At 37.9% G+C, this 15,034-nt stretch overlaps 1 protein-coding gene across 2 annotated transcripts in view; it reads left to right on the top strand.

Annotated features, from left to right (window-relative positions):
• The window catches only part of CRYBG1 (crystallin beta-gamma domain containing 1), a 224,494-nt gene that overhangs the window by 172,660 nt on the left and 36,800 nt on the right, over positions 1-15,034 (top strand). For both annotated transcript variants that reach the window (XM_043889786.1, XM_043889787.1), the window contains 5 exons: positions 4,398-6,693; positions 9,952-9,999; positions 10,088-10,206; positions 12,228-12,396; positions 14,738-14,877. In XM_043889786.1, coding sequence (XP_043745721.1) covers positions 4,398-6,693; positions 9,952-9,999; positions 10,088-10,206; positions 12,228-12,396; positions 14,738-14,877 — 2,772 coding nt within the window. The remainder of the gene's footprint in view (positions 1-4,397; positions 6,694-9,951; positions 10,000-10,087; positions 10,207-12,227; positions 12,397-14,737; positions 14,878-15,034) is intronic.

Raw genomic sequence — 15,034 nt, 5'->3', positions numbered from 1 at the left:
AGTAGGAGGTCTGCTTGGTAAACACTCAGGAGGAAAACCTGCTTAATGAATAACTTGAGCTACCTCACCCAGCTGCCAACCTGGAGAACTTTGATAGAGTCAGCAATTTATTCTGTAAGAGCAGCCTTGGAGAAATCACCTGAGTGAATGATGCCCATTATTTGTAGAAGGCCAGTGTGACCGAACGTTCAGCCCTCCTAAGTGTGAGCCTTAGAGACAGGTTGTTGTGTACTGATTAAGGACGCTCCTTGTCTTCCAATCAGAATACACCAGTGGAAAAACCAGAAATGTTACACTGTTAAGGGATAGGGTAAACAAACAAAGTCTTTTTCATGTGCTGTTTGCTGTAATAGAACTAAACCAAATGGCCTTTTCTAAGGAATAATTATTTTCTACCTAAAATTTTCCTTTCCCAGAGGCTCAGTTTAATTCTGTTTTCTGCATGGCCTTGCACTTGGTGAACTGGCCACCTATTGGAATGGAGACTTAATCATTCTTTCTAGTCCTTTGACCCATTTCCATTTCACTGATGGATTTTTTTTAGATCCTTTAGTTTTTCCTCTGATTGTATTTCAAGTAGAAGTGTTACTCAGATTATTTATAAAAGCAACTTGAATCTGAAATTTTAGAGTTAAAACTATTTTATATTTCGTGAAAAATAACCACTATGAAGAAGCATGTTTCTTGATGCTTTTAGAGAAATTATGTTTTCCGTTCTCTACCAAGTATTGAATGTTGAGATTCTTAAAATGGTATGTTTAGAATAAGGAGACTTTTCTTTTCATATTTTAGCCACAGGTTCTTAGACTTCAGGGTATTTTCCCTTCTCACGTCTTAATGAAGGCATTACAACATGAATTATAAGAGCCTTCCTTTTAATCAGTTTGAACCAGGTTAATTGTAGTGACTCTCGGTAGCAGAAGTTAATAGCACAGAAAGTTTGGTTGTAAAATATATTTTGATCTTCATGTAAATCTTTAATGCTCAGGTATGTGTGTCCTGTCCTTAATGTAGCTTATTGGCTAACCTAGAGTGTTTTCCATTTACATCATAAGGTCTGCTTTGATGTTTGACTAAGTTCCTTGAGCTGATCAGTGAGAATTTTTATTTTTTTATTTTTTTCTTTAAAATATATTTTTATTGGAGTATAGTTGATTTACAAAATTGTGTTTCAGATGTACAGCAAAGTGAACCAGTTACATATATATCCACTCCTTTTAAGATCTTTTTCCCATGTAGGTCATTACATCGTACTGTACTATACAGTATCTGTTTTATATATAGTAGTGCATATATGTCAATTCCAGACTCCAAATTTATCCCTTCTGCACTTCCCCTTTGGTAAATATCGGTTTGTTTTCTACATCTGTGGCTCTATTTCTGTTTTGTAAATAAGTTCATCTGTGCCATTATTTTAGATTCCACATATAAGTGATACTATATATTTATCCTTCTGTCTGACTTCTTCACTCAGTATGACAGTCTCTAGGTCCATTCATGTTGTTGCAAATGGGAAAATGCCTCATTCCTGCACAATATAGTATTATAAGAAGGTCACTGTAGAACTACCATTTCTAAATGATTTTATGTGGAATACTGAATGGTTTTGTAAAAAAAAATTGCAGTTCAGTTACTAGAAGTATATAATTTTGCTACATGTTGGTCAGGAAAAAAATTATAAAGGATTATGAAAAGGATCTGTTCTAGCACTATATGTCTAGGTTTCCAGGATCTTATTCTAAGTTCTATGGACAAAAAATAAATACATCTGAACTAGGATTATGAACTGACTAGTCTTGTTAATGTTTACTTTTCAAAGTAAATCTTAACCTGAGAATACTGGTTTCTTACACTTACTGAAAAAAAAAAAGCAAATTAGACAAATGTAGAAAGTTGTGGACTTGGAAAATGAGATATACAAAACCAGAAAATATAAAAAAGATTTTCAGTGAGTTTATGCAACTCAGTAGTCCTTTCTCCTTTCTTCTACTCCTAATTGCTTGCCTTATTCTGTTGCTGCTAAGTCACTTCAGTCGTGTCCGACTCTGTGCGACCCCATAGACGGCAGCCCACCAGGCTCCCCCATCCCTGGGATTCTCCAGGCAAGAACACTGGAGTGGGTTGCCCTTTCCTTCTCCATCAGTGAGAATTTTTAAAATGTACGTTCCCTGATATGTGAACATCCCTTATTAACTGATAGCATTTATAAGTTCTCTTACTTATACTCATCTCACTGGTTTTAAAATTTAATCTTGAAGAAAGTGCTTATAAGTTAATTTTGCTTTTAAATTTCAGATATGGGTCCACCATGGGGGACCCTAGATATCTCAAGGAGATACTGGAAAAAGCAATGCCTGGGAGAAATTCATGAGAATATAGCAAATTTAGTATTTAATTAAAAAATTAAAAAAGAAAATCTAATTCTAAATGCTGTATTTAGGAAGGACTTCTCGAGTCTTCTCAGTCTTCTCATTTTATCTGGAAGGATAAGGTGTCTTCAAAGTCACCCTGCCTGCTCCTTCAAAAGGCTCATCAGGGCCAACCTTCTTGAAGGCCAGTGAGTCCACGCAGGAGACAGTGTGAGATCTTCATACTTCTCTTTGTGTTCTCTTTATCAAGATGGCCTCTAAAGTATGGCTGTCTTATAGATTTCATGATAATTTGTTGGCTCCTTGGCTCATAAAACTGGAGAGAACCAGAGGAGGTTACTGAGGTTACTGTTTTCCTGGGAAAACAGGATAGAAGAGTTGTTAGGAACATGATATCTGAAACAAGAACACCTACCTTCTGTCACTTAATAGCCGTGTGACTTCGGGCAAATTACTTACCTTTTCTAGACCTCAATTTCCTCATCTTAAGAGAGAATGTGTAAAACTGCACATGAGGCAGGCTATAGAAAGTGCTTGGCCATTAGTGAATGTTAGTGGCTGTTATCTCTTACCTTTTATAAACCACTAGACCAATGATTTAGACTTTTTTTGTTTTTAGTATTGGAGCCTGTTCTTCTTGGAAAGCTTATATAAAAGTAACATGTAATAGATAAGTCGGAGTGATTCTAGTTGAAAGGAGGATTGCTGGCCAGCAGTTCCATCCCCCAGTCTCTACTGTCCCCAGCTGCAGCCCTTGAAGAGAACTACAAGGATGTCTTCAACCATAACGTGTGTGTGTGTGTGTGTGTGTGTGTGTGTGAACCAACTCTGTTCTAAACTATCTAGTGTTTCGTTTGTTTGTTTTTATAGATAGAGAAGGTAGAGTCCAGAGAGCTAAAGTAACTTGACCAAGTTCACCCAGATAATTAGCATAAGAGCCAGAGCACATTTTTTTTCCTCAGAAAGAAAACTGTATACAGTCAAAGACATTTAATTTCATGGGCTTCCCAGGTGGTACTAGTGATAAGAACCCACCTGCCAATGCAGGAGATGTAAGGGACGTGGGTTGATCCCTGGGTCGGGAAGACCCACTCCAGTATTCTTGCCTGGAGAATCCCGTGGACAGAGGAGCTTAGTGGGCCATGGTCCAAGAGGTCACAAAGTGTCAGACATGACTGAAGCGACTTAGCGCTGCACAACACAATTATACCCAAGAAATGTGAGAAAGAGAGGAGAACAAATCGTGGCAGAACCAACAACTGAGTAATTAGAAGTAAATTATGGTACATCTATATGCTGGACTTTTATGTGCAAACATTATAAAGACTTTTCAAATAAATTTTTAGTAACTTGAAAAATGTTAAATTCAAGGTGAGGTGCCAAACTCTATGAACAGACTAATCTCATTTTTTTGAAAATATTTCCCTATGCATACAAAAAAGACAGGAAGTGTACTAGAATGCTGACAGGGATATTGTTTGAGTGGTTAGGATTATGGGTGATTTTTTGTCTTTATATTTTCCAAATGGTCTATAGTGAACACACTTTATGTAATCAGAAAAATTTTATGGAGGAAGGAGGAAGGGAATAAACTGTTCAAAGAGGTAAATAATAAGTATTTTTTATAATCCAGCTCTTTGAGATAATGTAAATTAAAAAGTTATGATAAGTAGTACAGTTGGTTCTGGGGAAAATCATTTACATATTTAAAGTATGGGAGTGCATGAAGTATTCAAATTTGTTCTAATGTTCTTTGGGCCAACTCTAGTGCCAAGCACTGTACTTATGATAAAGTTGTTAACCTCTCACCTCTAGAGTTTTTTAGCTGTATATTTTTCTCATCCCTCATAAGAAAGCGAAACATCCATTAAAGATAATTGACAGTATATATAGGGTGGTTTAAAACTTATTTCATAAAAAATGTTACCTATCAGAAAGATGTTGGCTTTTCAGTTTTGTAGTAAATTGCTGTGTTCGCTTTAAAACCTAGGTCAATAAATTTATCTTGATACTGTTTTATTCTTGCAGCCCTGCCAGGCCCAAACACGTGGAACTAAATCTTAAAAACCCTAAGAATCTTGACAGCCTGGGAAATGAGCATAATCCATTTAGCCAGCCGGTTCACAAAGGAAACACTGCCACCAAAATCTCCTTATTTGAAAACAAGCGGGCAAACAGCAGCCCGAGACACACTGACATTCGAGGTTTGAAGAACATTCCTGCCTCTAATAAAACGTTTGTCGAGAGGGCAAAGCTGAATTTAGCCAAAAAAGCCAAGGAAATGGAGCAGCCTGAAAAGAAGGTGATACCAAGTAGTCACCAGAACGGTGTGCCGGGGAAGCCAGCATCTGCAGAAGCCAAAGTGACGCTTCCTGAAGAGGAGACTCCTGTTTCTCAGCTTCCCCAAGGTGATAAAGTAGATGTGCAAACAGATGCTGGCTGCCCTTCTGAACCAGTGGTTGCTGCTCTGATTCCCGTTAAGGACCACGAGCTCTTAGGAGAGAATGACTCCAAGGCTGCTAACAGCAAAAGACTTGAACTTGAAAATATGACTAATATGGCAGAAGACACCCCCGCCATTCTTGATACCAAAGATCCACCTCCAACAGCCATACCAAAGCCACAGCCTGGATTTTCTGACTCACAGCCCCCAGCTGAGTCATCTAATGGGCCTCCTCTGTCGCTGGCTGCCCCCATTCCTGCAGATGATACCAAAGACACATGTGCTCAAGCTCCTGTAAGCAGTTCTCCGTGCACTGATCTCAGAGTGTCAGAAAGCCATAATGGATGTGCTCTGCCTGTGTCTCATCAGAATAATGAGACAATGCCCCCCTCCAAACTTGCAGGGGGAGGGGGAGGGGATACAAGTCCTCCTTTGTCCCCAGAGCACAGCCCGGAAGCTGTGGGAGATGAGTGTCCATCCAAGATCCTGGTCCAGGTCAGGTCCTTCATGCTCCCCGTGGAGAGCACAGAGGGGGTCTGCTCCCGGGTCATCACAGATAGCTCTGAAGTTAGAGAAGCACAGTTGCCAAGCTGTCACAATAATGAACTCCAAGTGGTTTCCGTTGCAAGTGGTGCTCCCCAGAAAGAGGAAGTACAGGGCAATAAGGGCACATCACCCAAACACATTCACTGCAAAGAGGAACACGTAGTAAAATCTGGCGCACAAGTCATGCCGCCCGAATCAGAAGCAGCTCTGCCTGTCCAGGCTCAAAGTGAGGACGACGGAAAACCCCTGAAGGCTGAATCCACCGCCACCAACTTCTCAGACAACAGAAGTCATTTAGAAACCCCTCAAAGGCCCAGTCAGAGTGTTGTGAATGGCCAAGGCAGTCCTGCCAGTCTTTTGAACATCTCTGCTGGTAGTGATGATAGTGTATTCGATTCTTCTTCTGACATGGAAAAATTCACTGAGATTATAAAAAAGATGGACAGCACCGTGTGTGTACCCCAGAAGAAAAAGAAGCCCAGGCTGCCAAATTCCCCTGCCCCTCACTTTGCCATGCCACCTATTCACGAGGACAATTTAGAAAAGGTGTTTGATCCCAACGTGTTTACCTTTGGTCTGGGGAAGAAAAAGGAAGGTCAGCTGGAGATGTCACCAGCTTTACATTTGATGCAGAATCTTGACACCAAATCCAAACTGAGGCCCAAACGTTCATCCACTGAACAGAGTGTCCTCTTCAAGTCCTTGCAGACTCACACTAATGGGAAAGACGAGCCCCCGGCAGCTCCAGAAGTCCATGACAAAGAGAACAAGGATGTCCCAAATGGTGGAGTCAAGAGATCGAGGCTAGAAAAAAGTGCACTTTTCTCAAGTTTGTTATCTTCTCTACCACAAGACAAAATCTTTTCTCCCTCTGTAACATCAGTCAATACCATGACCACATCTTTCGGTACCGCTCACAGCAGTTCTCTTTCTCGACCTTCCGTGTTGCAGCCGGTGGCTGAGAGTGCCCCACCCTGTGGTTCAGAGAAAGACCAACCAAGTCTGCCAGCCAGTAACTTAAAGGTCTTCAATTTCAACTCGTCAGATACGTCTCATTCAGGATTGAAAAGTCTGAGCCCCATGGAAAAGTGCCTGCAAAAAGAGGAAACCAAAAAGGATCTGGATCTGAGAAGCAACCTTCCCATGCCAGAAACTAAATTTTCTGAATTTTCAACACTGAAGACCAACGGTGATACGTCTAATCATACTGAAAGTGTTCTTAAATCGAACTTGCCGAGCTATGGAAGCAGTGACACAGACTTCACTGGTCTCTTCAAAGCCAGCCGGTTTGACCCAAGCATTTCTTTTTCTGGAATGGCATTATCAGATACAACAGTAAGTAGCAATATAGTATCATTTATTTGAGGTAGTTAAAAAGTCAGAGGGAAAGCGGGGTGATGAGCAATTCATGTTATTTGTTTAAAAATGGTTATGTTCCTATACAATAATTTCTTATTCATCACATTTGAAAACCTACTATGTACAATGGAGGTTAAAGTTCAAGAGAAAAGGTACTTGGAAGGCATTCCTACTCTAGCAGGGAAAAATACGCTACAAATATTTAAGGCACTTGTGAATTTATATGTTGTATTGTGAAAGGTATAGATAAGGTACCTTGAGAATTCAGAGACAGGGTGTTTTTTCTTCCCTAGTTTGTGTAAAGATGCTCTTTATACTTAGAATTTAGTGAAGATTTGTGAAGGCTTCCTTTATCTTGAACCGCCCCCCCACAAAAGAATATCTTATTCCTAATCCTTTCTTTTGCACTTTGAGATTCACTCTTTCTTCCCCTACATAGGAGTCCATGTTTATCCCACATGGCTGAGAAAGTGTTTTCTCTTTGTTTGGAATTAGTTTTCATTAGGGAAGTATTTTTTCTTGCAAAGCTGTTGGGGAATAAAGAATTTGGTTTACATTGGTGCTTTCCTGTAATATAGTAGAGAGGATGGCAAAATATGATTTTGAGAAACGATTATGATTTCTCCATCTTTTTTCTGACTGCTATAAGTTGTTTTCTTTACTCAATTTTTAACGTAAATTTGTGGTTTTCATTTACGATGTTTGATACTTAAGTTGAAAGAGGGAAGATGATGATAAAGTTTAGAAGTCAGCTCTGCTAAGCCCAGAAACAGAAGTGGCAACTGTATTCCTGTTGCCCACTCTATGAACCAGGCTACCTGGCAAGTGAAGATGAGAACCAGACAGAAAATATCCTGCCCCCTTTCCTCATTTGTACAGGGCACTGCCCCATTTGAATTTGTTGTATTGTTTTTTGCTACAAGCCTATCATGGAATATAATTCTGGAACCTCTTTCAAAAGGGTAGTTGAACTTTCAGCAGAGGCTCAGATCCCTTTTTTTTTTTTTTTTTTCAGATCCCTTTTTTCAAAAGATTTCAAATTTTTTACTCCTAGGATGCCATACCCACCCACGCGCGCGCACACACACACACACACACATCTAGATGTAGATATACAATAAAACTTATTGAGGACCCCAAAGAGCTTTTGTTCACATGAGTTATGCCTATTGGAATCTATTATATTAGAAATTAATACTGAGGACTTCCCTAGTGGTCCAGTGGTCAAGATTTCACGCTTCTATGGCATGGGGCATGGGTTTGATACTTGGTTAGAAAGTAAGATCCCATATGCCATGTGAAGGAAAGTTACATGGCTCAAAATTGCCTGGAGTTAAAACTCCCCTCCAGGTCCTCCCCACCATTCTATGCAAAACAAAGAACTCTCTCACCCAAAGGAAAAAAAATGGACATTAAGGTTGATTAAGACCAGCTCCCAGCCAGTCCAGCCTCTGGCCGATCTCCAGAATTCCTTGCCCCAGCTGTTTAAGACATAACTACTCCGAACAACCATGGAGAAGAACAGGCCCCTTGAGACAGTAGATTTCCACATATATGCCTGTATGTACTTACTCTTTTCTTGGGTTGCTGCAGCTGCTCACTAATCTGACTGCGGCCCCTTCTCGCCTCATTAAAGGTGATCTGTTCCTGTAAAGTGCCGGTCTCATTCTTTTTCCAAACCTCGCTTTCTCTAACTCCCTTACCTTACACCATGCGGTCCAGCCAGTAAAAAAAATAATTAAGTAATTAATACTGAGAAAAATTTAAAACAGAACACACAAATGCACGTTCCAGTATCCACCAGAACAATGATGTCATCACATGTCATGGACCCTCTGGAAAATTCTGCTCTATACCTGTGAGAGAAAGTGAAAAAGACAAATAACCTTTTCTAATTACGAAAATCATTTTGACCTCCTGGACTCTCTGCAAGGGCACTGGGGACCCTCCAGGGACCCCTGGATTGCACTTTGAGAACCACTGCGGTAAACAAATAAAACTGAATCAGCCTATAGCACTTAGAAATCATGCGGTTTTTAAGAATTTGTCTCAAGCACAAAATCGCCACTGGTCCACTTCTCATTCATTACAGCCTTATTCTCTCTCCTTAATCATTCTTAGATCACTTATCTCATTTAACAACAATCCGGTGAGTCTGACAACAGGGTACACAGTTTCACTCTGGAATCTCTTGAAAAACCCAGTCAAGTGGAGTGAAAAAGAGAAACAGAGTACTTTATACTTTCTCTAGGCCTTTTTATGATTAAAAAAAAAATTTTTTTTTGTTTTTCTTTAGGTCTTGGGCTTTGTTGACTGTATAAGTATTCTCTTTTTAATGTCTGAAGTTTGATTTTAATATCAGTCTTCTTCTTTAGCTTATCTTCATGAAATGTGCACATATAAATAAGCATATGCCACTTTAATCTGTAATAATGCTCTACTGAGGCCCTCCCTGTGGTCTTTCAGTCATAATCCACCCTGGTGTGATACCAGAGCCATCAGATCTCAGGCAGTCCTTAGAATGGGCATCTTGGTCAGCAATGAAAGTAGTCCATGTTTTATCATATTTTTACAAGTGTAATTCTATTTTTATTATCTTAAACATTTCTAGTTTTACTGGTCTTGTCAGATGGGCTTGTAAATGATTAGTTTTGTAGTTGTATAAAAATACATTTCGCTCCTCTAAAAGGGATTAAGAAACCCTGTGCAATGAGCATTGTGAGATATACCATAAACATTTTATTTAGACTAGTAGTTATGTGATGAAAAAACAGTATTTATAGATTCAGATAAGATGTGTATAGGAACACACAGAATTGATTCAGCTCATTCTGGATAAGTGATTGATCCATTATAATTTCTCTGTTTATTTGAAGTTATCCTGGGATGGTTTGAATTATGATCTCTTAGTTGAATTCTGGTTCTGTGAACTGGTGTAAAACATAGGTCTGACTCTTGGGCCCTGAACTTCCCAGGTTGGTGAAAATCTCCTAAGCATATAAATGAGGAGAAACTGAAATGGCAAAATCAGTTAGAGGGGGGAAAAAAGCCCTTACCTTTAATAGATTCAAGTTTTAATATGACTTTGGTATAGATCAAAGTAGATATGTAGATATGTTTCCAAATTGACAAGTGTGAGGCAAATATGACCTTACTTAAAGGATCATGGGAGGGGAAAAGAGGACTTTCCATGAAGTTTAATTGTTTGTTGTGTTTTTGTTCATCTGATTATAGACACTTAGAGGAAGCATCCAGAATAAAATCAATCCCCGACCTGGAAAAGTAAGATTATTTTCTGTTCCTTGTTTAGAATCATTTTGACCTGACAAAATGCAGCAGCAAGCACTTGATACCACTCTCGCTTTCTTAGGTGGTGATATACAGCGAGCCCGACGTCTCAGAGGCGTGTATTGAAGTGTTCAGTGACGTGGAGGATTGTAGCGCCTGGCGCCTCTCTCCTGTGATACTAGTAAAAGTCGTTAGAGGATGGTAAGAGTGGCACTTTGTGTTCCTGACTCGGAGGGTGTGTGTTCACATTTTTAATTGTCTGTCTGGTCCCCAGTACTTATTTTAAATTATGCCCTTAACAATGTAAGGGGCAGACAAGACTAGTCTTAGTGAATACTAAAAGTGTATCTAAGAAAAGTGTTTTTTGACAGTTCTGATTCTAGAAATGATGCATGTTGATGCTAGAGGAATCAGAAAAATGCAGCAGTATAAATTTCTTTTCCCCATTTTTCCTACATAATGTTGGTTTGGACTAATGATCACCAGCATCCGTAATATACTTTTGGTTTTTTAATTTTCCGTGAGGTTGATAAGAATTGCACTACTCATGTTGATAGGCCATGCACTAAGCATGCTAATAGGAATTTTTTCAAATTCTATAAGGGAAAACATCTTGGCTAACTTTTTAAGTGACAGTTCAGTGAAGGACTAACCTAAAATTTATTTTCTAACTTTTTGACAGCAGATAGTTTTTGTTAAGTAAAGAAACTGGTGAAAAAAAAATTGTATTACCAGCTTAACTGTTTCAAGGAAATACACAGGAAATTGAATAAAGAAAAGCGGTTTAAAAAAAAAATCACTTACTTGGCATAAATATGAATCTTTGTACCTATTTATAAACTTAAAAAAAAAAAAGATGTAGGACTGTAGGCATTTATGGTTTAAAAAATTAGTAAGCTTTTCTTTGGGTCTCCATGGCTTTAGATATTTTAATATATTTTTCTGTGTATTCAACAAATTCATTGGAAAAATACAATTAGCTTTTGTTCTTAAATTTGAAAACTGAAAATTATAATTTTGTTTTTAATGAAATACTGATTCTTCAACTTGTTAGCTTCTCTCTTTTCTTAGAAGTATGAGCACTTAAGACTAGCACTGTCATATATTATCACGAGGTTTTTATTTAGTGTTTGTGTGTTGCTGAGAAGAATACTTTAAATGTGCTTTCTGGATCATTAAAAAAGTATTACATAGTATATTTGAAAGTTGCTTAAAGAATGGATCATAAAAATTCTATTCACAGGAAGAAAGATTGTTTAATTGTGAGGTGGTGGGTTTATTAAATAAACTTACTATGGTGATCATTTTGTAATATACACACATATTAAATGGTCATGTTGTACAGCCAAAACTAATACAATGTTATATGTCAATTAGATCTCAATAAAACTGGAAAAATGCTTTCCATTAGCATGCATGTAGTAGTCCTTTGTATCCGTATATCCATTGATATGGCTCTAATATGTAAGTTAAAACCCTCAAAAGTGTTTCTTACATATATAAGAAGAAAAAAATTGCAATAAAAGTCCATTTATCTGACATTACTATGTTTCCACCAACTGGCAAACTTACTATGCTATAGAGCTACTATAAGAATTAGTAGCTCAATAATGTTCATACTGATAGTCAAAAGTTCTCTAAAATCCTGATTGTTGTTTTGTTTTAGTTGCTAAGTCATGTCTTACTCTTATGCAACTCCATGAACTGTAGCCTGCCAGGCTCCTCTGTCCACTGGGATTCTCCAGGCAAAAATACTGGAGTGGGTTGCCATTGCCTTCTCCAGGGGATCTTTCTGACTCAGGGATCAAACTTGCGTCTCCTGTTGTATCTCCTGCATTGGCAGGCAGGTTCATTACCACTGAGCTACTGGGAGAGAATTGGCCACTAATATATTATTTATAAGGGGTTCCCTGGTGACTCAAATGATAAAGAATCTCCCTGCAATATAGGAGACCCAGGTTTGATCGTTGGGTCAGGATGATCCCCTGGATAAGGGAATGGCTACCCACTCCAGTATTCTTGCCTGGAGAATTCCTTGGACAGAGGAGCCAGGTGGACTGTAGTTGATGGGGTTGCAGAGTTGGACATGACTGAGCAACTAACACACACACACACACACACGTTCACACTCACACTCACACACTCTATTGGCCAGAATATTTGACTAATCAAAATCTCTCTTACCAAGACTGGCTAATAGTTTTGCTGTGTTTTATTCTTAGTTGGATTTTGTATGAGAAACCAAATTTTGAAGGGCACTCCATCCCCTTAGAAGAAGGAGAATTGGAACTCTCTGGTCTCTGGGGTATAGAAGATATTTTGGAAGGAAATGAGGATGAGGCAGTGTCGACTAAGCCCATGGTGATTGGTTCAATCAGACTTGTGGTCCAGGTGGGTAAAATTAGTAAGCTTTTAATAAAGGCAAACTGGATTTCATCGTTCATTCAGCAAATACTTATTGAATGCTGGGTGTGATTCTTTTGAGAGTTTCATTTTGTGATAAAAGTGATTGGGAAAAGTATTTTGTGTTTTATGGATAGGTTTTCTATATTTAAAATATGTGTACATGTTAATTAGAAAAGAAACATTCTAATTAGTCTTTTTTTTCCAGAATGAATCCTGAAACATGAATTTCTCTTTCCTGGCCCCCATTGCCATCTGCATATGTATTTTATTTAATAACCTAGTTTTGATGAACTCTGTAAGAACAGATTTTTCTTTTACTTATTTTTTTGGTTGCTCTGTGAGTTCTTATTACCTTGAGTGGCTTACAGGAGTATTTTGAAAGCTAAATAATCCAAAGATAATTCAGTTATTAACTCTGGGATTTCACGTGAGTTTTAAGAAAATAAGTATTTAAGGCCACTTTATGGATTGGGTAAACATTTCTTGGTTATTTATTCATTAATGAGGAACTTGAATCAGTTCTTTGTGGCTCTTGGAATTTTATTCTTTACCTTTTAAAAATGTAAAAGGTATCTTCCAAGTCAAAAAGCTCCATTTGTGTATTAGACTTGGGTATCAGAGTGCAACAGGGGAAAAAGACATGTTCCAAAATGAGAATGAGTAAGAATGACTAACAGTTTTTGGCAGAAAAAAATGTTATTTCCTGGGTCAACATTTCGGAGTGACTTAGATGGTAATTGGTATTCTGAATGATTTATCTCTTAATAATTTTTTTAAATTTTGATCTCTTAATAATTTTAAGTACATAATGTGATAGACTTTATGTAAGATGTAACAAACACCATTTTGAAATGTCATAGTGGAATAATTTATCTGCAGTTTTTATTTATTACTCATAATAAAGCAATGTTTTAAAATATCTTTCAAATCTTATCTCTTATGTAGTGTCTCTCCTTCATTTTTCTGAATTCTCTACTCTTTCTTGGCCATATTATAATCTGCTTTTTCTGTAATTGTAATCATTATACAAGTACATGTTGTTTTCCTTTAACACTGACTCTCAACCTCTTTTTTACTCTCTCTGTACCGCTTGCTGATGGTTAAACTCCCACTTGTAACATCTCTCAATGATTTGCAACTATGAGAGATACTAGAATCTAGTGGGGTGGGGATTTAGGGTCCAGGAAGGGGGGCTGAGGGGAATGAAGCACACTGGTACAGACCTCCTGTTTTGGCTGATGACAGCAGGCCTCATGCAATTAGTGCTTTTCATGGTATTACATGGTGTGGGGTTTTACTGAGCATCATATCCTACTGATATGATGTGCTTTCAATTATTTTACCTTTCTTCTTACTATGGGATTTAAGTTTTTTTCCTGTCTCAAATAACGTTTCGTGAATATTTTTGTGCATTTAACAATGTATACATTTTATGATTCATTTCCTTGCGATAAGCTTCTCAGAATGGTGTTATGTTAAAGAGAAGGAACACTTTTATGGTTCCAAATACATGATGAATTTTTTTTTTTTAACAGATTGTGTTTATGGTTCCTTGACACATAAAAGTCATGACATATATTCAAGGGAGTCACCTTTTCAGTTCACTAACTTTCTTTCTTTTGTTAATATTTGAAAGAGTTGCCCCTGAGCTGACCCAAGTGTTACCATTTTTTCTGTACCTCAGTTCACCTTGCTCTGCAACATGGAAGAGGTTCAATAAACATTCGATCAGGGCTCAGGCACTCAGCCAGGAGAGGCCTTTTGTAGTGTGTCTGATGGACATGCAGGGCATGGAACAGTGACCAAAGTGCAGAGATTTGTAAATCACCGTAAACGATTTGCCTTTATGACTTAGACCAAACCCACATCATAGTCAAGGAATGTTACCACAGGGGTCCATGGGCACAAAACAACAGTTGAGGAAGCAGCCACTCTATAGACTAGTGTCTCTGGATATGGATGATCACAGGAGAGCAAGGAACTAAAACTCAGGTTACCAAGGAAAGCCAGGCAGGTTTTTCAGTGAAGACAAGGGAAATAAATAATGTTCCAAAACTCTTGAGATGCATTTCTGGTGGTCTTTGCTTGAATGTCATGCTGAGATACATGACTAATGCAATGTGTATGCCCCAAAAGATCACATATTAGGTCATGAGTGAGAACAGGAAAGGGATAAAGTAGCAGATGATATGTGCAATGTATGTGTATACTTAAAGCTTATTTTAATTATTTAAAAAAAGGAATAATGAGCTTACTGTAGAGTTTAATACATGGTGTTACTATTATACATATATACTGTATTCATGTAATTTTTTTTCTTTTTTAGGATTACAGAGTTAGTCAGATTGACTTATTTACTGAACCAGAAGGGTTAGGACTTCTGAATTCCTACTTTGATGATACTGAAGAAATGCAGGGGTTTGGCATAATGCAGAAGACTTGTTCCATTAAAGTACATTGGGGCACGTGAGTATTTTACTTGCCATACAGTTTTAATGAAGCTCTTTTTTGAGTGTGAAAAGAGGACTTCAGATAATCTATCTCTAATTTGTTATCCTGTTAAGTAATTATTGACTAAAAGCTTTTATTATTATTTTTATAAGGCACATAAAAATCTGATTTT

This window comes from Cervus elaphus, chromosome 28 (genome assembly GCF_910594005.1).
Source record: "Cervus elaphus chromosome 28, mCerEla1.1, whole genome shotgun sequence".
In the NCBI taxonomy this organism is placed as follows: Eukaryota; Metazoa; Chordata; class Mammalia; order Artiodactyla; family Cervidae; genus Cervus; species Cervus elaphus.
This window is presented reverse-complemented; position numbering and strand designations above follow the sequence as displayed.